The 26861-nt window shown below is 39.6% G+C and overlaps 1 protein-coding gene across 3 annotated transcripts in view; it reads left to right on the top strand.

The window, feature by feature from the left end:
• Positions 1-23824, top strand: part of tbc1d22a (TBC1 domain family, member 22a) — a 158596-nt gene extending 134772 nt beyond the window's left edge. For all 3 annotated transcript variants that reach the window (XM_035955194.2, XM_023285538.3, XM_023285539.3), the window contains one exon: positions 17669-23824. In XM_035955194.2, the coding sequence (XP_035811087.1) occupies positions 17669-17797 (129 nt within the window). In that variant the 3' untranslated portion in view covers positions 17798-23824. The remainder of the gene's footprint in view (positions 1-17668) is intronic.
• Positions 23825-26861: the final 3037 nt, after the last annotated feature.

Here is a 26861-nt window from a genome sequence, read left to right as displayed (position 1 = left end):
GGAAAACCATTTAGAAATATTTTACTCCACTGCAAAACACTATGAGAATCCAAAGGCTGTGGAGTCATTTGGAAACGGTAACCTCAACTCTAGTGACTTAACACAGGCCAATATTCTAGTATTTCCCTGATCTTCCTCTATTTCTATTTGTGTATCTACCAGCAGCCATGACATACTAGTTGTTCCTCTTGTCACGCTCAGGGGTCTGGCCTCCTCCATTCCCCTCTTAAACACCCAGTCGTTCACAGACAGCGACAGACACAACAAAGCACACACAGATACTCATAAATAGACACAGCCAAATGTCATCCTGGCATTTCCCCCTGCCCAGTTTACAGCAAATGAGCTCTCATCGTCTATTTGTTTATGTCTTCACGGGAAGTCTGTTGTCTGTACTTAATGGAACACAGATGTCCTCTGTGTGTGTGTTGTCTGGTTCAGTTTGTGTATATTGCAGACTGGATGCATTGATATTTATATATACATGTATATATATATATTCGGACTGAAACAGCATTGGAGGTAGAATTACAGAAAGCCTTATATAAATGTTACTTAGAGTTCTAATTTGCAGACACAGACTTGCACATTTGTCTGGTGCAGTGGGAGTTGTGGTTTTGAGACTAAATTTTTCACAAATTCGTCTTCCAAATATAAGTCAATTTACTAAGTACTTTTCTGACTCAGATTAGCGTCAGTGTGCAAAGAGAAAAGTAAGGACTTCTTTTTCTCTCTGCTTTAGTGGTTTAATTCCAAGAGATTTCTGCCTCTGATCCACTGAGCCTATTTCTTTTTCCTCCCTTCCTCCCCCACATGGCACTGCACCACTTACATGACTACAGGGATTCTCAGGTTGACATGTGTTTTGGTTGGTCTGTCCATTTCTTTTGTCCAGACTGAAATATTTCAAGAACTTTTTATGAGGCAAAGATGTTTGCCTTCACGAGGCAAACATCTTTGGTTTTCTAGTAAAATTTCTCAAGTAAATTTGGAAGAATGCAACTTTAGGTCAAGCGTCACAATCCATTTTACTTTGGTTTATGACCAGTCGCCTGCAAAACTGGTGTACTAAATCCATAGTCGATAATTAGCATGCATTTAGTAAGCGGTACAGTTTTGATGTTTTGTTGTTGCTGTTTATTGTTATTGTCGCTCCTTTTGTTTTTTGTTCAAGCACCTTGTCTTGTAACTCCAGTTCTGAAAGGTACTATAGAAATACAGGTTATTATTATTACTATGAACATCCCATTTAATGGATGTAATTTTGCAGTTGCAAAGAGTAGCAAATGTCTGAATTGGTCAGTGTAATTTAACCCAGGACACTAAGTTGGAGTCCTGTTTTGGGCCATTGTTATGGTATTATTTTTTCTCTTCAGTCTCCCTTTTCACTTGCTGTTATCTGCTTAGTGTTTACTTGCATTTTCAGTGTTTGGTTAAATTTAGGAACCAAAGCTGCTCGGTCAGGCTTAGAAAAGGATGATGGTTTGGATGGAAATGCACAGCGAACAGCTACAAAGCTCTTTTGTCTGACTCCACAGTGACATATTTGTACAAATATAAGAGGTCACTTACTTTATCAGGGTTATTCTGTTTCTCGATAATCACAATGGTTGAGAACCACCGTCTGGCCTACTAGAAGGTGGAGGAGGTCCCTGTTGGCTCATATGTATGGGACTGATGTGTGGTTATAACAGCTGTTTAATGGGCCAGTAACATCTGAATCAGGTGTGTTATTGCAACAAGAGCTTTTAATATTCTGTTATCAAAAATAATCTTAAGAGTTTTAGTAGAGGGTACCTGGATTTCTCTTTCTGGTTCTTGAAGATGTTGCATCTCTTATCCAAAAGGCATCTTTAGTTAAAAAGCATGCACTCATGGCTTCATAGTTTCTAAAGGGAAAGAAAAATGTTTTAGAAATATCTTTAACATATCTACTTAGAGCTTGAGAGATGACATACAGAAGCTGAAACCATCCAGTGAAACAACACTTATATTCAAAAAGAGACTGCAGTACGTGCAGAAATCTGTCTAGAACATGCATGCACATAAATTACACCTGCTTCCAGCAACATAATAAAGGTTCCCAACCCATTTCCATCAATCTACTCATTATTACACGGAATTGCTTCTCCAATTTCTCCAGGCCTGAAGGGAAACTTGACTTGTAGCAGCTAGTTAGCACAGTACAACATTAACAGCTTGTTATTATGTTTCATAGCTGTAAATTATTGTTTTGATTGATCGAACTTCGCTGAGCGAGAAACCTGCATGCCCCTGAGATACATTAACAATACTTTGTCATAGATGTTAGACTGAAAAGTTGAAGACGCACAACAAATGCAAATGTGGAAGTTAAAAAGCAAGTTGTTCTTTCTGAGCTTATTTTGTTTGATGCACAGCTTTCCAAATGTGCACCACAGTGTAGTCACTAACTGTAGAAGAAAGTGTGAGCTAATTGACTTTAATGTAAAATGTGGAATGCAAGGAGCAGCAGCGCATGACAAACTGCTGGCGAGTTACATTCTTGGGATCCTGAGAGGGAACACGAATGATTGATTCACTTTAATAGCTTTAATTAAAAAATGCATGCGGAAAGTAATTTAAAAAAGGATAATTCATGCATTGTTATCAAACTTAGTAAGCAGAGTAACTGTGAATCTCCTCTCCTGGTTGTGGGATTGGATTGGTTAAGCTGCGAAATGAAAAGCAGGAGGAGTGTGGCACTCCCCAAGCAATCTGCCTTCCACCGTTCCACCTCAGCTAGCACACCGCCGCTAACTGCCCGCCTGGACCGCACGGATAAGTTGGCGCATACGCTTCTTTTTTTTTCATGCATTTTCCCTGTCACTCAAAGAAGTCACTCGCTTATAGACATGACAACACAAACATGCACATAGACAACCCTCGCTCGCACCGTCACGGGCCTCACACCTTCAAACACACACACAGTCCACGCTGTAATGGGTGAGCAGGGACATATTATGCAGCTATGTGTTTGCACTGCTGTTTTTAGAAAAGGCCAGCACAGTCAGCGCCATTCCCATTACTCTGTACTACCTGCAGACACTAACAGGGCCACTGCAGAACTCCCTCTAAATGACTATGAAAAAATCCTCTTGTTTCCGAGCCTGCATTCGAGGAGCTGCTTCATTGTGGAGCCTGGAAATTTGACAATAGGACCAGCCTGCACTTAATAAAACCCCTCAGGTTTTTCAAGAAACAGGAAATAACCATGTTTTTCTGTGATATTTTAGCAGCCAGAAAATTCAGGTTCTAGTCAGGGTTTGGCATAAATGTCAACTCATAAAGGACTGTCATACTGCAGTCCTACTCCTCTTATTGCTGCTGCAACATGCATATCTTCATCCCTAATGTGCATTCAATTAATTATGCATCAGTATACCTTTACATATATTATATATGACTCCGCCGATCATAGCAATCTAATACTGCTTCTCCGGGATTTCATTAGTAAGCACTGCTGAATAGTCCCCATCATCATTGTCATCATTAATGTGATTCCAGGAATTTCTGTGAATATAACGCTATTAGTCTTGTGTAAATGACCACAGTTTCTTAATGAGACAAGGAGGAGAGTTGTAGCGAGGGGGAAGAGTGAAAGGGAAAAAAAAAAGATTTGTTCTCGCTTTAATTAATGGTGTGTGAAAAACTGTGCACCTTTGTAAATGTCAGCGGCTGTCCTCAGATCAGTTACGTGTGGACGACGCCTTGGGTTAGGCAGCCTTGGCAATAAAGGGAAGAAGGATGCTCCTAAGGACCCAGAGTGTTCTGGAAATGTCAGCGCTATTTCAATCACTGGGACTCGGAGCTCAATTTTGTTTAGGATAAATTTTTATGTTGTTGAGAAAACGATGGCTTTACATAGGAATAAAATAAATATTCCAATATCAGGTATAAGGAAGTATGTTCTGTGTAGTTTGGATTAATAAATATGAGGAGAAAAATGTCACGAGAGCCAGAAATGAAGTGATATTTACTTAAATATTGGAGCACATATATGACATGATTAAGCTGTGGCTGATTTTGAAGGTTATGTATCTGACTCAATTTATTGAATAATTTCATTGTGTTGAGAGTATTCTAAACCAAACATCTAGTTACAGTGCCTAAAAAGAGCATTCATCCTCCTTGGAATTTTAGCCTTTTATTGCTTTTCAACATTGAATTATGATCAATTTTATTTGGCAAAATTATCTATTTTATTTTTGACAAAAATTGATGAGTAAAGACTCTTTCATGTCAAAGTGAAAACCAATTTCTACAACGTACTGTCAATTAATTAAAAATACAAAATATAAAGCAAGTGATTGCATAAAAAACCCCTGAATTCAGTCTTTAGATGCACCTTTGGCTGCAGTTACAGCATTGTATCCTGCGTGGATAGGTCTCAGTCCGCCTTGCACATCTGGAAACTGCACAGATTGCACAAAAACCATGAGTGAACAGCCCCCAAGTCCAGATACTATGGATGTAAGAGGTTGCAACTGGTCTGGCATTAAGCAATATAAGGAAAGAACAAAATTATTTTGTGTTTTGAATGCTTCCATTTACTTAATTGCGCCGCGCAAATAAAGCCGCATTCAAAACATCCACTTTGAGGAAGAGTTGCAGTGCAATCAGAGGTCAAACTGAAAAAGGTTTGGCAACATTTCATTACCTGCTGCATTGTAGATGCAGCACTGATATTCCAGTGGAACACGCTGGTTCTGTAATATTTCTTTGCAAATATAAATAAAGAAACCAGTGGAAAAGACAGTTAATGAATAAATGGATGATCTGCTGTATTTTAACCTTTACTAGTTAATGCTACCTACATAGAAAAAAATTATTTATCCCACAGCTTTTGACCATTCGATTTGTTTTTATCATTGGTATGTTTGCTTTGCATATGCTTAAATAATAAATGGACCTTCAAGCGCTTTGAAGAAAGCAAAAAGTATATGAATTTCAACCAGATTATGTGAACAGTGAACATTCTATCCCCTCACTTGAAGGAAAAGAAGGTGGAGAAGTGTCATTCTCCTGCAGCAATACATCTATGAAGACAGCATATGGCAAAACATGCTAATAATATGTTCACATGGGGTCAGTCAGAGTGTTGTGTGCATTGTTGTGCATATTATAAAAGCATCCAATTAATTGTGTCAGTCTTAACACCAGTCTGTTTACAGAAACATGCTGTAGCTGCAGGTCAATTTCAATGTTCTTCATTATTCTGGTAAAGTGTTGTTTTTTTTTTCATCTCTAGCACTGTTGTAACTTGTTTGTGACTCTGATGTGCTTTTTCTTCCATGTGTTAATATCCTGACAGAAAAAAACCACATCTTCCTTACATTTAAAGTGTTAACCCACCCCGTCCATTGTCCTAATAACGCCATTATTTTGCTCAGTGACACAATTCACTGAGATATCTATTAAAAGTTTATTTTTGGAGGAACAAAACTCAAAGTCCATTCAGTCTAATTATCAGAACAAAGTGCGTCCCTGTCAAGGCGCCAGGACAAATGCTGGGAAAGTTGGAACTCTCACAATTTAATCAGGACATCTGGTCACTCTAGATGTGCTACATTGCCAACACAAATGCTGCAGAGTACTGTAAACAATGTAGTCCGGAGGGCCCTCTACTGGAAAAAAGCACTGTTTTTCTGAATTACTGCAGTGCTCTCCATGTGCAAATGAATATTTCTGTTATTTTATGATGCAGGAAAGGCAATAATCTACCTGCAGTAATTAAGCTTTCGGTGCCTTGGTCAAGCCATGAAAGTAGAAGTTATGATTTGGGCCTTGGTTGTGCACCAATAAAACATATATACTGAGCTGTAGAGAGTGTTTGTTGCTGCTAATTTGAGGTTTTCTTTCCACCATTATCTATATGTCTCCTCTTGTATCGCACATGTGCGCCTCCTCTTTTTTCTTTACCTGCATGAGCAATAGCAAGCCCCCCCCATTAGGATCACCACCTTGCAATTTCCCTAAAAGAGGCCGGTCCCTCCTGTGATTAATTCCACACTTTTCACCCATTTATCATGACAAGACCTCCTCATTTTCTCTCCCAGAACTTTCTTTCGCCGAAACTTGGGTTGTATCAAGCAAATGCTCTCAGGGGTTTGCAGCTTTCCCCCCTGATGGATGGCACTGTAGTCAATAGTGTTGAAAGTGAGACAAGGCCACCCCCGGTAAACAACTTTTAATAATCACCCTGTTGATTGAGTGCTTCGCCCGATGTGGCATATGGATGTATTTGTGCCACAACAAGAGGAGAAGAGGGGGGAAAAAATGAGTGAAGAACAGAGGAGTTAATATAGTGGAAGTAATTATGTAACCCTCCACCCCGTCCTGCCTTTTTATGCCGTGACATCCTTCTTTCATTGCTCTCCTTCCACCTACACGCTCTCTATCACTGACAGCTGAAGTTCGCTTTCAGGCTAACTTGTGTGGGCCTGGACGCTGAATTATTGCGCCGTGCGATTTTGATGACCAAAGCTGCTTGGAAAGTCAGTAGTGATCCGTCATGGTATGGCATTGGGTAGACGTAAAGTAAGTGAATGTGTTTGTGCTGAAAAACGTGCACAAATGCAGTTGTGTGTTAGCTCTGTTGGGCTGTTCCTCTGTTCGCTCGCTCCGTACAAGCACAAGTTTGCCTCTGCCAGGAGTCTCCGCAAAACATTTATCAGCTCAAAACAATCACGGGCGAGGCGATTAGCTTGCCGTCTGAGTGCCATTACTGACATTATCATCGACTGAGGTTTATCCTCAAGAGAGAGGAAAATAAAAGATAGGAAGAGTCAGAATTTTATGGCTTTTTTGCCCTGAGATAACGGAATAACAGGAGTTGCTCTGTCAGCCCATAAGCCAACTGCATGCCCCTCTTCTCGATTCAGTTAAGACACAAAAATGCCAAATAAACAGCAATATCGACCCGCTCGTAAGGAATAAACAGACTGCAGCAGCAGCAGAAGGAGGAGGAGAGAGGGAAACAGATTTTTAAGAATAACGGAGGAAAGGAGTTTTAAAGAATGAGATGGGTCATGCACTGAGACATAAATATTGAATCTTAAATTCAAATGTGCTTATATGCAGTCAAAGAGAGAACTGATGCGTTTCTGCTTCTGGGTTTTTTCAGGGATCTTGAACTCGTGATTAGAGGGGCATTAGCCTTTCTGAACCTGGCGATGGTTGGAGTTAAACTGTTGAGGCTCTGTTTTTCTTTTGTAGCAATTTATTGTGGTCGAGTTCACAGAGCCTCTGCATGTTAAGTGCCAGTTTTACAAAGCAGGAGTCAAACTGGTGCTCGACAAGTGTAAATACGCAGCAGAAATGTATTGCAGTTTATGGGTTCATACATTTCTGCGTGTTTGAAACAACGTGAAAACAAAACTGCCAGGTTTTTGGGAGGTAATGGCTGATGCAGAAGGGGCAAATGGTTAAATATTGACTGCTTGTGAACTTTAAAATTGCAAGAGCCGAAAAGTGAAACTAGTCAAGCAGAGTGAAATATCACTGTAAATGCTTCAGTACACAGAGGAAACACAGACAACTGTTTTAGTACTTAGATTGCTTCTGGCTGCATTTTTCCAAAGGTTGTGAACTTGTCATTGGACTGGCATTGACTGGTATGGAATGAGTGCAAATTTCAACCTGCTGAACCGCAGAAAGCATAGAAGTTCCTTTTCCTCATAGCAGACTATCCACTTAATCTTTTATTTGTTGGTTTAGTTTATTAAAACATTCAAACTAATCTTTCTATGAGGTTGGAGTATCAAAATGATAACCTCAACACTTAAACCCACGCTTGTGGTTTCATCTGTACTGAAAGCTTTCAACCAGTCTGTCAACCATTCTCTCATGCTTTAATCTTATTCACACTCCCACAGTATTTAAATTACCAAAGGTTCTATCCACATCCCACGTGTCTCCTTATCTTATTCCTTTTAAAAAAGATATAGGCATATGAATTAGTTTGCTTTCTGCAGTCTTGGATAGATATTGACTGACAGTTTGTTAAGCCCGTTAGAAATACACAAATGTCAATCGTGAAATTTATATTTCTATATTTAGCTAAGGCAGCATCAAATGTCCAGACAGCAAAAGGATGCAAATGGGCCAAATGTCTTGGATTTGTTTGATCCAATATTAAAATAGATAATGGTCATTTAAAGGATTTTTTTTTTTGGCATTCTGGAAAATATGTATCTTAACAGCTAGCATAGCACATCTTCCTTAGGAATCAATCTCACTAGATCACACGTTTTGGTCCGTAAATAGCAGATACATGCCTTTAAGGTCCCTCTCTGGTCAATGACTCATAAAAACTCATCTCTGTGTATCAAAGTTACATATTTAGAGGTTTTCTTTCCATTAAAAGAATGACTCCCTGTCTAAACCCACTGAACCTCAGTTTTTATTCACAGTGGGCTCATTTTTCACTGCAAAATAAAATCCTGCACCTCTGTAGAAACAGCACAACCATGACTAAAAGCAGAAAGAATTCAGAAATGTATTTTGTGCTGTCTGACAAACTTAAAACGACGTGAATCATAAAAAAGAAAAAAATGAAAGAAAAATTTATTTACTTTTACAACAATAAGAAAAAAAATGATGGATCAACATGTTCAAATGTTCAATTTTTTTTAGGTACCCATTAATGTTACCAATACTGGGAAAAAAAAACTGTGACTATACATACTACAAATATTTTGCTACTTACATTTTTTAATCCTTTCGATGCGTGTCTGGTATTTACACTGCCTGCAGTTCACCAAAATAGTGCCTGAAATTTATTTAATGTGACTGGGGGTTGCAGCTGAGTCAATGAATTAGGTGTTTTGCCTGAATCTGGTGCAAATGCTTCGTATTGGGCTTTTTAAAAATAACTAAAAATAAGTAAATAAAAAAGCAAGACATGTAGAATAAAGTGATTTTGATGAAATATCTTGATTTTAAGCGTAAATTTAGTGAAGTTTTTTGACGGAACTGCACATCTAAAATAAGATATTTGGATTATTTTGGCTACAGAGGGTTAAAATGGCTTAGATGTAGCTCTATATTGTTGCTTCCTTTAGAGTTTGCAGATCTGTTTAGTCTCCACCTCTCACCACACCTTCCCATTCGCTGTAACTGTAGCACACCAGCTCACCTTCAACTCTACTAAATCACTGTAAAACTACTCTAAACAACACAGTAGTAACTTGTACATTTACGTTCAAACTAGAAGATGGTTTTGAAGAAACAGAAAAGCTTCACTCGTAGATTAATTCCTTTAGTTTGTTACGTATGAAACCTTGGAAGCCTATGTCTATGCATATATGTTTTTGAGGCTGTCATTGGTGTACTGCAGTCGGACATGCTTAGCAATGGTGTTAACTGCTTATTTTGCTCATGATCTGGCCTCTAGCATATAAAAAACAACATACAAACATGTTAACAAGGTAAGAAAAAAATTATTTTTGCCAGTGTTGGTCTTTACTGTCATTAAAATTTTTACTTCAGCATTTGTTTGGCAACAAAATAACCAGACTACCCACAGAGACAGCATTACAACCAGTCCTGCTACATATTAATTCACCAAGCTTGTATTTTTTTTTTTTTTTTTTACCTGCCAACCTTTCTATGAGGCAATTTGGCTGTGCCATCCTATGTCAGCTCTCACCTCCACATGCTACAGTGTCCCACTCCTACATTAGCACCCACTGTTTGCCAGAGTGCCCATTTTGTGTAATTATATGAACTACAGCAAGCTAATGGCCCCAACTGAGCAGTGCCTGGGCCCATTACACCTCTGGGTGCTGCAAAACACCATTACCACCAGCAGCAACCTGGAGTGTTTGTGCACGTAGGTGACAATTTGCGTGTGCAACTCCACATCTTTGTGTGCGTAGATGTGTTGGTCGAAGGGAGGTTGGAGGTGGATTGATACCTGTCACAGAAACACAACAGTTACTACAGACAATTGCCATTTTTTTGTTGATACGTGTGAGTCGTTAATGTCAGAGTTTTAGCTGCTGGGAGCTGCAGTTGACACAGCAGACAAGACAGCAAGGCACCTTCAAGCGCTCATCGTACGCACTTCACTTCTCGTTCTGCCAGGGAATAGGTTCACAGTGGGAGTGGGCTTTAATTGTGTGTTTTATCTACGTCTGTATGTGTGTTTGAAACCATTACCGCCAATGGATTCAGTCACTGCATTAATACGATCAGAAGTAATATCTCTCCGTTTTAGGACTCAGCTCTTCTAATATTCATCTGTGACTCACATATATACATAATGTAGTTTTATCCAACGTAGTGCTCAGAAATATGAGTCCAATCCCTCCATTGCGCTGTCGAGCCCTGCTTTGTCTCGGGTTATTGAAGCTCTGCCACCCACCAAGGTGGAAGATTCTGCAGCCGAGCATGTGTGAGTCTGTAACTGTGAAGTGGAGATGAGAACAGACTGTATTAAATCAGCTCACCCGGTCAGATGCAGGTTAAAACAATAACTATATACACAGCGAGTAAATTTCACTTGACAGTGGCCTTGGCTGTCTGTGCAACCATTATGTTATCCCATTCTCTTTTTAAAGAGTCTTAGCACCGACTCTATTGACAATCTGCTTTCCCCTCAGTATCAATAGCCATTAACCACTTTAAGCCTTGCCAAGTGTAGGAGATGGAGAGCTAATTGCCTTTCTTGCAGGGTACTGTATACAGTAATGGTGAATCAATGTCTTTGTTAGTATTGTGGGATAAATGGATCTTCATGCCCGAATAACCACAAGCATCCACACACAAGGCCGACAAAGTACACACCAAACATACCTACACAGACACACTCCTCTTTCATTTTTCTATCTTCCCCCTACCTCCCGTTTGCCAAATCATCTCCTTTACTGAACCCTTCATACAACATAAACACGCACGTGTCTCCATGCACTCACTAAATACACACTGCGTTATATAGACTGCACTTTTTTTCCTCTCATGCAAAGCACACGCTCACATTCAAGGCCTCTCAGCGTGGAGTGTTGCCACCTGTGTGGAGTGGGGTGAGCGCTGCGTTTTCCCCTCTGACAGCGAGATGTATGCAATTAAACCGTATTAAAGTCATTAGCCCAACAGAAGTGATCGCCAGCAGATGGTTACTGTGCAGAAGTATGCTCTTAATGAAGCTCCTCAGTCACTACGGGTGTGTACTTGTGTGGCGGAGCATGCATGAGTGCGCTCGTGTGTGCGTCGTTGTGTATGTTATTTTGGCGGCGACGCTCAAAGCAGCACTTGATTAGACGGCGGTTGGTCCTCCTGAAGCGTAGCAATTAGTGCCCGTGGTTGATTTATAAAGATGCTAAATTCCATCGCCGCTGCCCGTCTGTCTCTGCGGAGGGAAAGGTGGGTGACCGAGATGATATTTTATATGGATCTGAGGTCACTGTATTGAGAATTTTTGAGTATATTTTTCACCCTAACCAGCTATATCACATAAAGACAAACTGAAATATGAATTCTGCTATTTTTTTCTGACAGGAACTGTAACATATGTAAATATTGCACAGCTATTGTTTACCTTTTTCCTCATTTGAAACTTCTTGTTGCTAGGAGACATACTGTTAACATCTGTTGTGTGCTGCTGACTGGAGTAACTTACAGACTTGTATAATGTGTTTTTAAGAAAAACATCTTTTGCATAACAGCTTTCTTAATAAGGTTGCTAACGTCTTTACAGAGAAAAATAAAACAACATAAGCTAGTTAGCTTAACTTGCCAACATTTGCACTGATGCTTACTGTTAATTGATGTTATTTCAGAAAGGTTTTGTCGTCAAGTAAGGTTTTGAAGACAAGGAATTTGACTTTTTAGTGCTTAACAGCAAACAATAACATACAGACTTGATGAAAGTGTTGCTTGTCAGTAGGTAGTAAGTATGTAGATACAATCATTTGCTTTACCACAATTAATGCATCTGTGCACTGAAGGTTCAACATCAAACTAGTCGAAATTATGATGATTCTTTACAAACTTGTTTCACATAATAATTTCGGGTGAACTTAAATTTAAGGTAACCACAGTCAAATATTTCCTCTCCAGCAGATTAATGTGAAATCAGCTGTCCTGTATGTGTGTATATGTACGTCATTGTACACACTGATGGTCAAACATCCATGTGAGGTGAAAATAACGCACGTTTTTGAGTGAAGGATGACTTCACATGAACTTTTTCATTTACATACCTGTCAATGTCAATAATACCACATTGGCCCAGATATAGAACAGCTCGTGCTCATCACGGAAGAATTTTTCTCACTCGTAAGCGAAGCATGAAATACGATAATACGTAAGAACCCATATTTTGTGTGGCTTGTCTGTCAGTCACACACTCTCCTGTCAGGCTCTTAGAAGTGGTTAATATTTTTATTTATTTATTTTCCCTGACAGCATTTCTCAGACCGTTTTTTGAGCCCATCATCCATGACAGCCCTAATTCTTGGCTATTTAACAGATTTGCTCGGCGGTTCATTTCTGCTGTAAAGATGTTGGGACACACTGTGAACTTCATTCGTTTTCATGAATTTATTTTTTTTTCCTCTGTGGCAACCAAACATTGAGCCTTCAGGATGCATGTTTAACTATGAAACGCCAGCTAGCTTTGCAACATTAATGCTACAAACAAGCCATAATCCAACGCTCTCTGCGGAAGATGGCTTAATATGATTAGTCTCCAAGCTAAAATATTGTCTTACATTTAATTTCCCTTAAATGAGGAAGAAAGGTTTGGTTTAGCCCCGCAACATCGGCCGCATTTCAATTATCTGGTTCTGCTTCAGTGAGCATAATGTATGGAGGATACAGTGTTGTTATTCCACAGGGAGACTCCCTTTTTCTCAAAGTGCCTGGGGCAGTGAAGTACAGTAGGGGAGGTACACGGTGTCTAGCCCCAGGCATCCAAAGACCACTGTTCGCACTGCAGCATTAATTGTCAGAAGCCTCCTTTTCTTCTCTGTTTTTATTTGGTATTAATTTCCTCTGTTCTCTCTTTGTTCTGTTTAAAAATCACTACCAGTTATTGATGGTTTACGCTCGGCTTAAACAGCCCGATTCCTTATTCAGCGGGGCATCCGCAGTTCAAACATTTTAATTTTATTTATTTATTTCAAGCATTGCTTTTACGTGAGCAGACATAACGTGGAGCCGCTTCCTCGTAGCCCGTTAGCTGCGAGCAAATTTGGTGGATTTTCAATGTGTGTGAATGCAGGAGAGGGTGAGTGATGAAAGGGGAGAGCTGATGGTGATGCTCTATTGAATACAGATGAGAGAAAGGCAAGCAGAATTCTGATCATCCTTTCCTCCGCTCTCTCTCCCTCCCTCTGAGTGGAAATACTTCAGAGGAATTCATCTTTCTCAACCAAGGGTGAAGTCACTAGGTCAACTTTTCAAAGTCATGATCCTCGAACGAGCATCTACTGTAATATCTTTTTTTAGATGTCGAATTATCAAGAGGCCAAATTTTGATGCTAGTGATGTGGAGCAGTAATTTCATCGCGAACTTAAAAATCCATGTTTGACGGCACTGGAGGCCGAATTTGTCAGCATTTATATCAGCGCTCTCTCTGTAATTTCTTTTAGGATTTTTTTAAAGCACTCCAACTGGATTTTTAGCACATTTCAAGGGCCTACGGCTCATAAAACTCGATCAATAAAGTAATTACCAGCTACCCTCTCACTGTAGTGGAGAAAACCAGCAAATTTCAAACTCTGCTTCATGTCAAAACTGATATTCAGCTGATAATCGGAAGAGTGGGGTGAAAGCAAAAGCTGCAGCCCAGTCTGTAAAAATCTGGCCAGGATGGCAGCTTTGAGCTTAATTAGTCGAAGAAAACGTGTACTTTTCCACCCTCGCTTGGAATACAAATACTTTTTTTGTTGAAAAGTCACCGGGGTCGTCTTGCTGGCTCATTAAAAACAAGCAAGGAAGGAAAAAATTAATGGAGCCAAACACCTTCAATTTAATACGGAGGAGGGTAAACTAATACAAAGTGCCTCACTGTAGTAGATGTATATATGCGCTTAAAGTTTTGTGTGGTTTGACTTTCTCTGCAGTCGTTGAAAGAAGGTGCATAAAAGCTTCACACGATAATAAAATATTAGTTTAAACCGCCTTGTAATCAGTTTAAAGTATGAGAACTTGTGCTGAGACACTTTTTGTAACAGGGTCACATCCTCTCAGACAGCAGCAAACTGCTCGGGAGTCAGATGAGTGTCGACACCGCAGCCTCAACGTGATTTGTCCCTCGATGTGATTATCAACACCGTGATTGGTTGTAAACCCTGTTGTCACGGCAATGATTTCAGCCTTGATGATGAAAGCTCCCGGGATGCTGATCCGTAGCATGCACGTACAAACACACACAATCAGCCTGTCTCACCGCTAACCAGCCTCATTCCCCTTCGAGAGAGAAGCATTAGTTGGCGAGATTGAACTCGTGTTCGTGTGTGTGAGGGTGTGTGTTGCCGTTGTCGCTCTTCTTACTTACCAAATAATGTACAGAACAGGAATCTGGGGGGAAAGGCTCAAGCTCTGCTGAAATTGCACTTGACACTTTATTCTTTCTTTCTTGAATTTTTTTCTGCCCTCTTTATCTTTTTTTTTCCTTTTTCTCTCTCAGCTGTTATTAAACCACTTTGGCTGAGTTAATAACATCTGTGTCACAGTCAAATACACAAGCAGAGGCAGAAAATGTAGCTCTGCCTGTCTGCTACACTACCATTACATTTGTGCATAAAAGACAGCAAAGCGTAGACTTTGTGGGATCTTAAAATCAGCTAGAGCCTGTAGCAATATTTTGTAATGTAGATGCATTTAGGTAGTTTCACATGGTGTGGTGTTTTGCATTTTTCAAGTAAAAATTGCTAATGTGTCCCATTTATCCTTGATAATAACCCTCTGAACCCCAAAAAACTGCTGGTGGATTTGAACAGTACGTTAAATTTAAATAATTGCCAAAATCAAGCCATTTAAATAGAGCTGGAAAACGTAAAAACGGAAAGAATCATCTGATTTTTCAACAGTTTTTGAACTTATAATATATTCCTTCAGGTTTTCCAGGAAAATGAACTCAATCTAAGCTTAAAATCAAGATATGTGATTGATTTTTAAAAAATGCAGAAAATAGAAAATTACGCTAATTAGATTCTGTGAAAAGCAAAAGAATCTTTGCTCCTTTGCACAACTGTGAAGACATTAGTGACTAAGCTGCAATCAACAGTTTCATAAAAAAAATTCAGACTTTTCAGCTGAACTGCAGGCAGTGTTTACACAAAACTGATAGTAGACAAGTAAAGAAGTTCTTTCTACTTCTAGCCATATTTGTGCTGCTTCCATAGAGCTGCAGGACTACAGTGAAAATTGAACCCATGGTGAGTAAAAATGCAACAGGAGCAAAAAAGCCATTTCTGATCACAGGCATTTTCACATGATATTAGTAAGTATTCTCTATGGTGTCCACAGGATCAAGGAGCAGTTAAGCAAAGGACAGCAAGCAGACCAATAACTGAATTAACAGAGTACAAATGTGTATTTAAAATACATTCCAATTAACTACCATGTTTCAGAGTTAATGTAATACAGGTACACAGATCAGTAGCTCATGAAACAAAACTGCATGTCGGTGAGTGTTCAAAGCAAAGTGTAGCAAAAGCAAACAACAGAAGCATTGCAGCCAGCTTCTGATGCTAGCCAAGTTTGGAAATCTTAAAAGCTTGTAATTGGCTTGATTGCAGCATTCAGCAGTCCTGGCAGACTTGTCAATAAAGATAAGGTGTACCAGGTCAAAGAATGTGATGCGGCTGTGTTGGCTGTTTTTGTTTTTTCTTTGCCAAGGAACAAGTCATTTGTGGCTTTTTGTTGGGTCTGTACAATTATGACTAGGTCACCTTGTCATCTCACATGTTCTCAGAGAGTGTATTTAAAATTTTTAGTTCATTTTATCCTGACTGTGTAACTCCTGGATTTAGTTTTGTTCTACACAGGTTGTTTCTGTGTCTGTAGCTTTAAATGCAGCCGAGCAGCTGCTGTTCTCACCACCTTCAGGAAGAAGACTCTCTATGTATCTGATGTAGTTATTGGTTTACAGTCAAGCAAAACAGTTGACTACATCTGATATAGACATGAATGACTTTGTAAGACCGGGACTTTCTGTCAATATAGAATTTTAGGGCATTTGGCTGTATAAAATTTTAGTTTATGTGAGAACAGAAAGCAGGAGAGAAACAAACAGATGGAAAGATAGCAGCCGATATGAACACACTTATTGGTTTTGAAATTACTCTTCAAGTTTCCACCATCTTTGAATGTCCCTCATCTTTACAGTTTCCCCAAAACTCTGTGGACATATGATCAAAGCTAATGGTAGCATTAGCCACATTAGCCACACGGTGTGATAACACTAAGGATTTTCCTGTTGGAGTCGTACCATTGCCACCAATAATAAATGTAAACCACTGGATCTTCAGTTTTGCAGATGCTGGGAGTGCGTTCAGATTCTTGTGTTCACTCTTGCAGCCAACAGCAAAACATTTGGTGTGTTTTGCTCGTGGCTGACATTCTAGAGTTTGCAGAAGCAAACCGAGAAAGTAAAAAGAAACTATCAGACTGTGAGGCAGCTGCTCATTCTGATTGCACATTTTATAACTTCATGACTGAACACAATAAATTAAATTTGGACCAAAAAAAAAAGATTTTTATGATGTTGGATGTTTCAAGAATGCAGCTAAACTGAAGCAATTGCATTTACAAATGACTGAGAGCTGATGAGAAGAGCACAAGACCAAGTCCAGATGTGACCTGATGAGTCAGAGATTTTGCACTTTTGTTAATTCATTAAACCCTCCAGCTACACACTGGGTGTCAACACATTGGGTCTTGATGAGTACATGTGTTGCCTACTGTCACTCTGTATTATACACTGACTACAAGAGCGTAAACAAACTTATTCTGGTGATTCATCTGTCTGGTGCTGCGTTGCTATCAGCAGGAGAGAAAAATGATAGTGGACTATAAATCACAGTCTAACGGGTTTCCTTTCTACGCTTTGCATCAGGCATAAATCCAGCTGGAGATTCAGAAAGTTTTCTTTGCTGAATATAATTAAATCATAATGGATTTTAAACTTCTGTTCTTAAATGAGGCATTTTCAGGGAGTCTTTCCTCTTCTGTGGATGCTGGTTGTCTACCTTTGCACCAGCTTTGTGTTTGACCGAAGTAGTCCTTCCACTCTCGTTTATTATACTTTAATACTTTGAGGAAAGTGCAACGCCTCAAACCTAAATTGGTTCTTTGTCAGGAACAGATGGATCAATGTAAGAGCCTGATCCCGAACCAAACCATGCTGCTCGGTTTGAAAATTGTCTAGTTTTGTCTAGACGTGATACTCAACAGTATAAAAATTCATCAGCTCCTGCCTACACAGTGTGGTTTCCCATTTTCTTCCCTGATGTCCTTTTCTAGCCTTTTTTTGATATCGATCATCTGCAGATTCATCTTTGTCTTCTTGCATCAATATTTTTCTTTCCTCCCAAACTGTCTGCTCAGTATTTTATCTCTGATTTTGAATTTCTTGTGCTGTTCTCTCTCCTGTTGTCTTTTCTCCAAATTATTTTTTTTTCTTTCTCTCTCCAGGGCCTGATGATCCTATTACAGAACCTTCCCACAATGCACTGGGGCAACGAGGAAGTGAGCGTGCTGCTGGCCGAAGCCTACAGGTTGAAGTTTGCCTTTGCCGACGCGCCCAACCACTACAAGAGATGATAAGCGTGGCTCTCTGCAGCTGTTCCTGCTATCCCTCCTCCCCCTCTGTTTCTTCCTTCCAGTCGTCTGCTGAACTTGGAGGCCTCTCGTCCTTCATGGAAACGACCTCTTCCTTTTCTTAACCTCCCTTTCTCATCTTGCCTGATAGGCCTTTCAGCTACTAAGAGATTTGAATCAACCAATGGCTGAGAGGACGTGCGGTGTAGCATTCTAACATGTTGATGTGGAGCCTTTTTTTTAAATTATTTTTCTCTGATCAGCTCTGAAACGTGCACTCCAGTGCAGAATTTATCCTTGAAGATCGCAAGCTTTCTTGTTGGAGTTCGGATCGCTCAAGCTGTCGCCTCTGAGAACAACCTCAGGCCCGATGCAGGACCACGAGCTGTTGCTCAGCAGCGCCTGGGGTTGTGTCTGGCTCAGAAAAATGTTCCTTTCTGCTTATAGTTATTACCAGTACCACGGCAATACATTGCTTCTCGCTTCCCAAAGCAAAAATGTGACCTTTTTTCCAGTTTGCAAAGAAAAAGACAGCAAAAGGGCATTGCACTAGAAGGTTTACATACCTGAACCCTTTCTCCCCACCCTGACGGAACATGATCTCACCTGCTGTTGCTTTTTTGTGTGGGTTTTTTTTGCGCTTCATGCCAGAAAGGACACAGATTGTTTTTCCAACACACTAGGACTTTACAGCGAGAGAGATTGTCAGTCTGTGAGGGGAAGCATGTCTCGCTACTTCCACAAACGACACACCGACTCAGTCCCCCTTTTATCTCGTCCTCCCACCCACACTGCAAATTCACAGTGTTTGAGTGAGCGTGAGACAATGGTAGAAGGCTGCAGGTCAGGAGAGTCACAGATCAACATCAAAGAAGCCATTAGGACTAAAAAAAGCTACTTGTTCCCACTTCAGAGCTGTCTATGTATGAATTGCCGTGTCTTATCTATTAACTACGCCACCTATCAGAACGTAGGACTACCTCAGAACACGCATTAACACATGGAGGTCCACTCCACATACACATCCATAACACACAAGGAACACATATACACATTGGTATGGAATCAAAATAAACAAACAAGAAAAGTTGAGTTTCAGTCTAATTTAGAAATGAAATTATCCTCATTGAAGCCAAATTTGTTGTTTGTGAAAGAGAAACCATGCTTAACAGGGTTGTTTTTGAGCTTTCCACATCCAAATTTACAACTGTGCTTTAATTAGTTAAGGTACAAATGAGTTTCTTTTTTGTTTTCCCTCCTCACTTCCACTCCTGCTGTTATTTGGGTCGTGTTTTCATAAGAACATAAAGATGTCACATAAAAACTTACAGTATGATGGGATTTCATGCTGGTTTATTGTGAATTCACACCAGGGTTTGTGTTTCGTTCCCTGCTATGAAATACGAGATGCTATCAAAAAGTTTTGACACTGCCTGCTTTAAATTAACCCCATCAAAGTAGCCTCCTTGTGCAGTGATACAGCGCTTCCTGCTACTTTGAAAAGCTTATAATGCTCCCATGAAGTCCCATTATGGCAAGCACCATCTGCGATTGGCACTGAATCTCTTAAACTATGTCAAAATGACGACCCTTCAACTTGAATTTCATTTTATGGTAAAGGAGGAAGTCAGAGCCAAATCCAGTGAGTAGAACAGGCAAAGAATGATGACTGTTGCCTGTGGAATCAACACATTGTGCACTGGAGCATCCACATGCTATTGCGCCCACAGTTCAGGTTATTTGCGCTAAATGTTCTCCTTCAGACTCCTCAAGATGTTCCAGTCCAGCGCTAAATGCTGGAGGAAGCAAAAGTTGTGCTTCTAGTGCACTCTTAACCTGATGCAGCTTGTCTGATTTTGGAAACTGCAACTCTTCCACTGTAAAAACTGCTGTTTCTTCTCCTGATGGTAGCCGAAGACCTATCTCTTGTCTGAAATTACACAAGTTATGATGTAATGCCATCTCTTGTGAACATTACTGACTGTGATGCCGACCCGACAATGGTTCCACAACTTTTTGATCACACCTCAGCAGCCAGTAAGACATTAAGAATCTTGGTGAGACAACTATTAAAGCACTACCAGCAACTGATTCTCATGAGTACACCATCCACAAGGCTTTCCTTGTCAGTTAACGTTATTCTGTATAAACATATAAAGGCAGCAGGTACTTTGCTTCATTTGCAAGGAGTTCATGAACCTTTAAGAATGAAGTTGAATCAAGTGTAACATCTCCGCCCATCTGCATAGCTTCCTGTGCAATGTGAATCATCAGGATTATACTAAAAACATTTAAAACACCTACAGAAATTCATATAAATACATAATAATATTGTTTCTTTACTTAACACCAGTTAATCCATATCTCTGCCATGTCGTTTAAAGTTGCACCTAGTTATTTAATTTCCACAAAGCGCTTTTATTTGCTGTAAACAGAGCAGGATCATGCCTTTAAATTTGTTAATATTTTTTAGGACTGGAAATCCATTTAAGCTGCTCCTCTTGAATGTGATAGAAAACTTGACAGGCTTAACTGATGACTCCTCAGCACACCCTTTAATGTTTTGCATATAGCGAGCTGCACATGTATAAATGACAAACAACCTTATTACTCTAGTGCACACAACCCTCTGCCTTACGCTGCAGTTCTACCGTTAGTTTCCCATCTCTGCTGTAAACGCTGCTCTGTTCATATAGAGCACATGGGATGTCTTACCCAAAGTCAGTAGCACCATATTGGTGTAATGTTGGGAGGCGGCGGTGGGGTAATCAGACATTCATGACATAACACAAAGCTGTTAACGTTTGGAGCCTCCTGTCGTGACTCCGCCAGGATCCATTATTGTCACCCGAGCCGGCGAAGACGGTGTGCGTAGGTGTGTGAAGGGGAGGTGGAAAGAGAGAGGGTGGTTGTTGTGTTTCTTTGGAAGTTTCAGCGCCTTTTCTCTGAGAGCTGTCAGTCTTTGATCACAGGCTGGGAATTTTTTTTTTTTTTTTTTTCGCAATCTGCACCAGTTTCACAAGCCCCTAATCTCCCATGCTCTCTGACAAGGAAAAACTGCAATTAATTTGAAAGTCTATAGCCTTTTTTTCCCCTTCTCCTCTTTTTTGTATGTATGAGATATATTCTTTCAATCAGGATTTTAAAAGATTTGTCTTTTTCGTTTGGGTCTTATTTTTTTACACATGTTGACGTTTACAAGCCTGTTAAGTTGTGCCTGACTCTAGAGACACGAGATGACATCCTGGTTACGTTTTTGAACTCGAATGAACTTGAAAGGTTTTAGATTTCAACCAATATTAGAACAGTTTGAATATACTGTAAAAACACACAATTTATCTCTCTTTTGGCTGTGGAAACCCCCAACATGAGCTGTTTTAGTTTTATTCTTGGCATTTACACCTTGTTAAGAGTTCAAATTTAGCAATTGACTGTTCGCTAAACCCATCCCGCCCCTGATAAGGCTTGTCAAGCTTCTCCACATGCTAAATTAGCATGCATAGGCCTGTATTTGTAACAAATCTCAGCATTTAAAGAGGTTGAGGTGTGTAGAAGGGACAGATTAAACAGTGTGTTTATTTACATTAATTAGCCATTTTGTGTCTAACTAGCTAAAGCAGAGGAGCACATTATGGTGACAGGCAGCGTCAAAATACAAAACATGCTGCTTCTAAACATAGCTTTTGGTAATATTTCCCCACTGTGTAGATGCTATCTGAACGTAGACTAACATTAGCAGCTCTGTCCTGGTCTTTATGTGCAAAATATGTTGGTTTTCAGTCCAGCAGCTCCAGCTAACGCTAACCTGGACAGCATTAGCAAAACATCGGTTAAGGTTTCTGACTTTTGTAACGTTAAAAATAAACTTAGGATTTAAAAATACAAACAAATATCAAAGATAAGCAAGCCAAATATCGTCTAGTCCTACCTTTTTGTGAGGATTTTAGCTTTTTACCTGCGATATATAGCTGTTTTAGCACATTATCATATATGTAGCTATCAAGTGCACATTTACCACAAGATCTCTTTTTACAAGATTCTAATCGGTTGAAAACATTAAAAGTCAGTCAGGCGGTGCTTAAAATCAATATATGGAGCCTTCAGCTTATTTAAAGCGGCAGAGCCTCGCCACCAACAACAACACAACACGAAACAAACATGACTTATGATACAAGAGGGAAAAAAGACAACTGGTTTGTTTGCTGACTGCTAGCGGTAGCATTAGCAACGCGGCTACTGCTAAAAGGCAGCAAATGAACCAGTAGCTTCTTTTTCCTCAGCAACAGATGTAACAATCCCAATCTGAAATAGAAACAACAACCTTTAAGCTAAGGTAAAGTAAAATGCTTGGTTGTATTAACAAGTAAGAAGGTTTTTCTTGCTAGCTGTGTTTCCAAGTAGTTAGTGTACATGGAAAAATTTATTTATTTTTTTTTTTAAATACAATTTTACATAAAAATTGTAAGGTGCGCTTGAAGTGGGGTTTTTGCTTTTTTTGAGGTAATAGACAGATATTGGGAGATAGAAAAACCTTTTTCAAACATAGGGAATATTTAACTCACATGAGCACATAAGATTAGCTGTTTCATTTCTTTTTTCTTTTTTTTGTTTTTGACAGCTTAAAGCATGTCCAGTACCTGCTGACATGTAAAAATAATTACAACTTTCCTGATTGAAAACATTTCCTGAAGACTGCTCTCCATTTTGCTCTCGTAGATGGCCAAAGTTTACTTTATTATCTGTTTTTGTCAGTTGGTAAACAACTGATTCTGTCTCTGGCTTCTTCTACTCTGTTTATTAGAGCTATCACATCCTATACCGCCACCTTCTGACAACACAAAACATTCTGGTTTATTTTACTCTATTATTGGAAGCAAGCCTAATTTGCATTTTGTTTTGTCCTAATTTCTCAAAAATTCATGTTAGACTCAATTGACATTTACATGGAAAAACAGCCAGTGATCCTATAGAAATAATGCCAACTGAAAGCTCTCATTCCAGTTGCTCTTTTACATCAAGATTTCAGACTCTGAGTTAGACTGAATATCCTGAAATCAAGACTTAAAGGGAACCAATTTAGATGCTGATAGCATCCTCTTTCTTTAGCAATTACACTGTGCAATCAACATTTACTTCATAATGATGAGTTAAGGCAAAAAAAAAAACTCGTCTCTTGCCACTTTAACTAAATTGTCACAGCTGATAGAATCTGACAGAAAATTCAACTGTTGCTGGCTATAATGAGACGCTGCTTCTGTCAGAAATCAATGAGAAATTTTGTTGAATTTTCCTACAATTGTAAACATGTGCCGTGAATGGAAAAAGCTTGACTGGCACAGTAACTATCAGGGAGATGGGGATTTGCGAATAGTCAATATTTGTCCCATTTATTATCCAAAGCCCAACTTCTCAGCAAATTAAGTTGCCTTATTGCACACATTCATATTGATACGAACACAGCGGGGGAGAAAGTGACGCCGCTGGTGAACAGAGATGCCCTGAAGCAACAACTGATGTTGGAGGTTGACAGCTACTGTTATCTCTCTCTGAATGTGTGTGTGTGTTGGCAAAAAGAAAAGGCTTGAAATCCTCTTTTTAAACACGAAGATTTTTTTCTGCTGTAATATTGGACATAGTAATTTCCCTTTAACTAGAATCACCTTCCTGCTCATGCTTCTGTATGGAGAGGTGATTTAATACACAAATGCTGATCTCAAATCAGCCTCACACACATCTCCATGGTGATAAAGGCCTCACATTTCTTATTGGCTCTCACACACACACATTTAAATATATATATGGGCAAATACTCTTCACAGCTTCTTCAGGAACATGTTCAGCTGCTTTCGTTTCTTTTTCCAGCCAAACGAGTTTATGAAAACCGAACTGAAGTCGATGCATCCTCCCTCAGAGTCCTCAGAAGAAGAAAATCTAATAATACTAGAGCGTGAGGGAATTTAAAAATGTGTACAGAGAAGATTTTGAAACAAAAATCTGTAAATAGAAAGTGTAAATAAATCCTATATATGACCAAGTTGCGTCATGTTGTGTGTCGAGAAATTCGCTGCGTTTAAAAAAAATAATAATAATACTGCATGTCCAATTGCAGGCAATTTAACTCAACGGATGCTTTGTTTTCAGCTCCACTGCAGCAACATGTCCACAGTGAGTTTTTTTTTTTTACTGTAATGAAAACCCAGAATTAATGCAGATGCTCCAAATCAAGTCCAGAATCTGCTGCTGCCGTTTGTTATATGTGCGTAATGAATGCAATTATTTCACTGGTGTGTGTTCGCGTGTACCAGGCCGCGGCTAACAGCTGCGTGATGCTAATTGTGCCGATTGTATTCACACTGTATTCTCTCTCACACACACACTCACAGTCTTACAGGTAAACACATCTGATCCCTCCGGAGGAAAACGGCAGCAGCAGCTCCGTTAATGAGACTTTCTTTCTGTGTATTTCAGAGGACGGCGAAGGGGGGGTGGAAAAGGAGGGAAGAAGACAGAAAAAGACACAAAAAAACAAGAGCCAGGCTGCACTCACTTGCAAATGTGAGTGGCTACCTGTATATGTGTGTGTTCGTGCAGCAGCAGCAGCAGCAGCAGCAGCAGCAGCAGCAGCAGCAGCAGCAGCAGCAGCAGCAGCAGCAGCAGCAGCAGCAGCAGCAGCAGCAGCAGCAGCAGCAGCAGCAGCAGCAGCAGCAGCAGCAGCAGCAGCAGCAGCAGCAGCAGCAGCAGCAGCAGCAGCAGCAGCAGCAGCAGCAGCAGCAGCAGCAGCAGCAGCAGCAGCAGCAGCAGCAGCAGCAGCAGCAGCAGCAGCAGCAGCAGCAGCAGCAGCAGCAGCAGCAGCAGCAGCTCTACAAGCTCCCTCTTGCTCTCGTTAGGCTGACTGATGTTCACACAGGCAGCCAATTATAGAGCGCCGGTCACCGAGGACTCCAGTCACTTCATGGGAAATTAAAAATACATTAAAACCAACAATGGTCGCAGGAAGGCGCCTGCTCGTGCACGTGAACGCATTAGCACAAGAGATGGAAGAAGAAGAAGAACCAGCTGGAGCTCACTTTGTAGCTAAAGAGATATGGCACAATTATTAGCATAATCAACTTTTCCTGTTGCCCCCCCCCCACGGTCATTTTCCTCCCATATTGTAGCTGTTTGCTTTTTATTTGTGCAGTAAGTCACTATTACTCTGTCAGCCTTTGCTCTTTACCTCCCGATGCCCTTTTAACTCCCCCCAATTTACAGGCCCATAAAGCAGTATTTATCAGTCTGAGCCTTTTCATCAGGGGCTCGCATTGGCAAATGTTGCAGCGTTCTGCGGCCACCAAGGCAGAAATGTCACGGAAAGACTGTCTGGAAACAATTTCCTGATTTAGTTTTTTTTGAAGAGCGGATCTGAACAGCATTATGGTCGCAGTGGAGGATAACACAGATTGAGGATGTCTCTGGAGAGGATTCTGTGAAGTTTCGATTTAACCCTTAGAGCCCAACGGACGCTCCTGGTGTCCACATTCACGTCACTTCTTCTCTGTTGACATCATGTTGATCATATCAGAATATTCATTGCAGTGAGTAGTTGCAGCAGTGCTAGTTGATGATATTGAGATGAAAATTGCATATTTACTTTTTCTTTGAATAAAAAAGATACAGCAATTTTCATCAGACAACTTCAGTAACTATTTGTAAAGAATGAATTATTGCAGAATAACTGGGTTCATTTTGAAGCAGGGTGAATCTGTAGAAAAAAAAGTAAAATTACTTCATAAACTAGCTGACGAAGTACTTTTTCTTCATTTGAGGATGAATGATTAAAACATCTTAAATTTCAGTACAAATGCTAAAAGTTGTGAGCTAGAATTTGAAGATAATTTGATGAAATAGCAAAAATTGGAGAATAAAATGGTTTGAGTTACTAAAAATAGAAGGTGGCTGATTACATTAAGGGGCAAAAATTAATAAAATTAGAGAATAAAATTAATAAAATAGCTATAATTATAGAAAGAATTGTTAAAATAGCTCAAATTAGAAAATAATGAGTTTAAATAGCTCAAATTAGACAATCAATGGACAAAGTAGTTAAAGCTTAAGGATAAATGTCTAAAACAGCCAAAGTTGTAGGGTAAATAATTAAAGTAGTTGACTAATATTACAAGATAAAGGGTTAAAAGAGGATAAATGTCTAAAATTACTCAAAGGTTACATAGTTAAAATAGTTAACTAAAATTAGAAAGTTATTAGTTAAAAGTGGCTAAAATAGTTAAAAAATATATGATAAATGGCTAAAATAGCGAAATTCGAGGGTATCACGTTAAAATAGCTAGCTAGCATTATGAGATAATTGATTAAAAGGACAAATGGTTAAAATGGCCAAATTGAAAGGATAAATAGGTAAAATAGCTCGCTAAAATTAGAAGATAATTAGTTAAAATTGCTCAAATTATGTGCATATGTGCCTGTTTTACCACTTCAGAGAGTAAAATTAATTTAATGTTGAGATACATGTAAAAACTTAAAAATTTTCAATCATATAAAGGCAAATATAAAGAAAAATCTTACACCAACATCCTGTTTTGCATCTTTTCTTGTCCATCTACCGACCTGTCATCTATAACAGCTCATCTCCAACCATCTCCTGCTTCACCTGGTCAGTCTGCAGCTCCGTTTGACTCCATATGTCTGAGCAGCAGTTTCTTTGTTCGTTGTCGTCTTTTGATTTCCAGCCGTGAAGGTGAATCAAACACCTGCACGCTGCTCAGAAACGCTCAAACTAAGAAAGTCGTAGTTGAAAAGATGTGTTTCTGTCCAGCTGCTGTTGAACACTGGACTGGAGTTTTAAAACACCATCACATAGATGGGAAGCAACACATTTACAACCGTTCTGCAAGAACTTCTCAGAAAACGTGACCAATTCTTTGGTTATAAATGGATGCTACCAAGACTTTAACACTTTAAGACGTTTTAGTCTTTTCTGCTTGTAAAACAGACGTTTGGGGGTTTTCAGCCGACAGCGCTTAAGAACAAGTTCCCCTCTCTGCTCCGTTGTGCTCTTCAGAGATTAAAC

The sequence above is a fragment of the Amphiprion ocellaris genome, chromosome 21, assembly GCF_022539595.1.
Source record: "Amphiprion ocellaris isolate individual 3 ecotype Okinawa chromosome 21, ASM2253959v1, whole genome shotgun sequence".
Taxonomy (NCBI): Eukaryota; Metazoa; Chordata; class Actinopteri; family Pomacentridae; genus Amphiprion; species Amphiprion ocellaris.
The sequence above is the reverse complement of the archived record's forward strand: the minus strand, read 5'-3'. Positions and strand labels throughout refer to the sequence as shown.